Here is a 931-nt window from a genome sequence, read left to right on the forward strand (position 1 = left end):
CCACCCTACAGCTGCTATAGGGTCTGCGCAGCCCCTCCTCGCTCCTACAGGCTCTATAGGGCCACCCTACAGCTGCTATAGGGTCTGTGCAGCCCCCCCCCACTCCTACAGGGTCTATAGGGCCACCCTACAGCTGCTATAGGGTCTGCGCAGCCCCCCCCATACTCCTACAGGGTCTATAGGACCCTATAGGGCCCTCCAGCACCGCCCAGTTCCCTCCAGTACCGCCCAGTACCCTCCAGTACCGCCCAGTACCCTCCAGCACCGCCCAGTACCCTCCTATCGATCCCTCCTCCCTCTTCCCTCCCCTCTTGCGGGGAAGGGGGTGGGCCCATGCAAATAAGAGCCTTGACGTCACCTTCCCCTCCCCTATGGGGGGGGTTTGGGCGTTACCCAGCATCCTTTGCGATCGACAATGGTTGAAGCGGGGGGGGGAATGTTTTGGCTGCTCAACGCTTGAGTCCGTTGGGGAACGTTGGGGGTCCAAGAGTTGGGGGGTCGTCCCACGTCAGCCACCCAATCCCCATGGCAGCCGTGGGTGCCCTGGCACTAGCCCGATGGCCTCGGTTGGTAGCCACCGGCCGCCCCTTTCACCTTGGGTCGCCGCCGTCCTGTGCCGGCCACAATCGTTGGTCCAAGGTGAAGAACGTCAAGGGTCCGCGCGACGCCGCCCGCAGTCGCCTCTTCCAACGTCTCAGCCTCATGCTGCGTATCGCCGCTCGCGGTAGGGACCTACCGGATTCCTCTGCCGCGCCCCGATCCCCGGCACGGTGGTCCCCAGGGTGGGGGGATCCCAGAGGGTCTTCTGGGGCTGGTGGGATCCCGGCGGGTCTTCTGGGGCTGGTGGGATCCCAGAGGGTCTTCTGGGGTTGATGGGATCCCAGTGGGTCTTCTGGGGTTGATGGGATAGCAGCGGGTCTTCTGGGATCCC

The 931-nt window shown here is 64.6% G+C and overlaps 1 protein-coding gene across 1 annotated transcript in view; it reads left to right on the forward strand.

The window, feature by feature from the left end:
* The first annotated feature begins 433 nt into the window (after positions 1 to 433).
* LOC104835991 (translational activator of cytochrome c oxidase 1) overlaps positions 434 to 931 on the forward strand; it is a 3,453-nt gene continuing 2,955 nt past the window's right edge. The window contains exon 1 of the mRNA XM_010574290.1: positions 434 to 724. Coding sequence (XP_010572592.1) covers positions 526 to 724 — 199 coding nt within the window. The 5' untranslated portion in view covers positions 434 to 525. The remainder of the gene's footprint in view (positions 725 to 931) is intronic.

Source organism: Haliaeetus leucocephalus, unplaced genomic scaffold (assembly GCF_000737465.1).
Source record: "Haliaeetus leucocephalus isolate CR32 unplaced genomic scaffold, Haliaeetus_leucocephalus-4.0 Scaffold419, whole genome shotgun sequence".
Taxonomy (NCBI): domain Eukaryota; kingdom Metazoa; phylum Chordata; class Aves; order Accipitriformes; family Accipitridae; genus Haliaeetus; species Haliaeetus leucocephalus.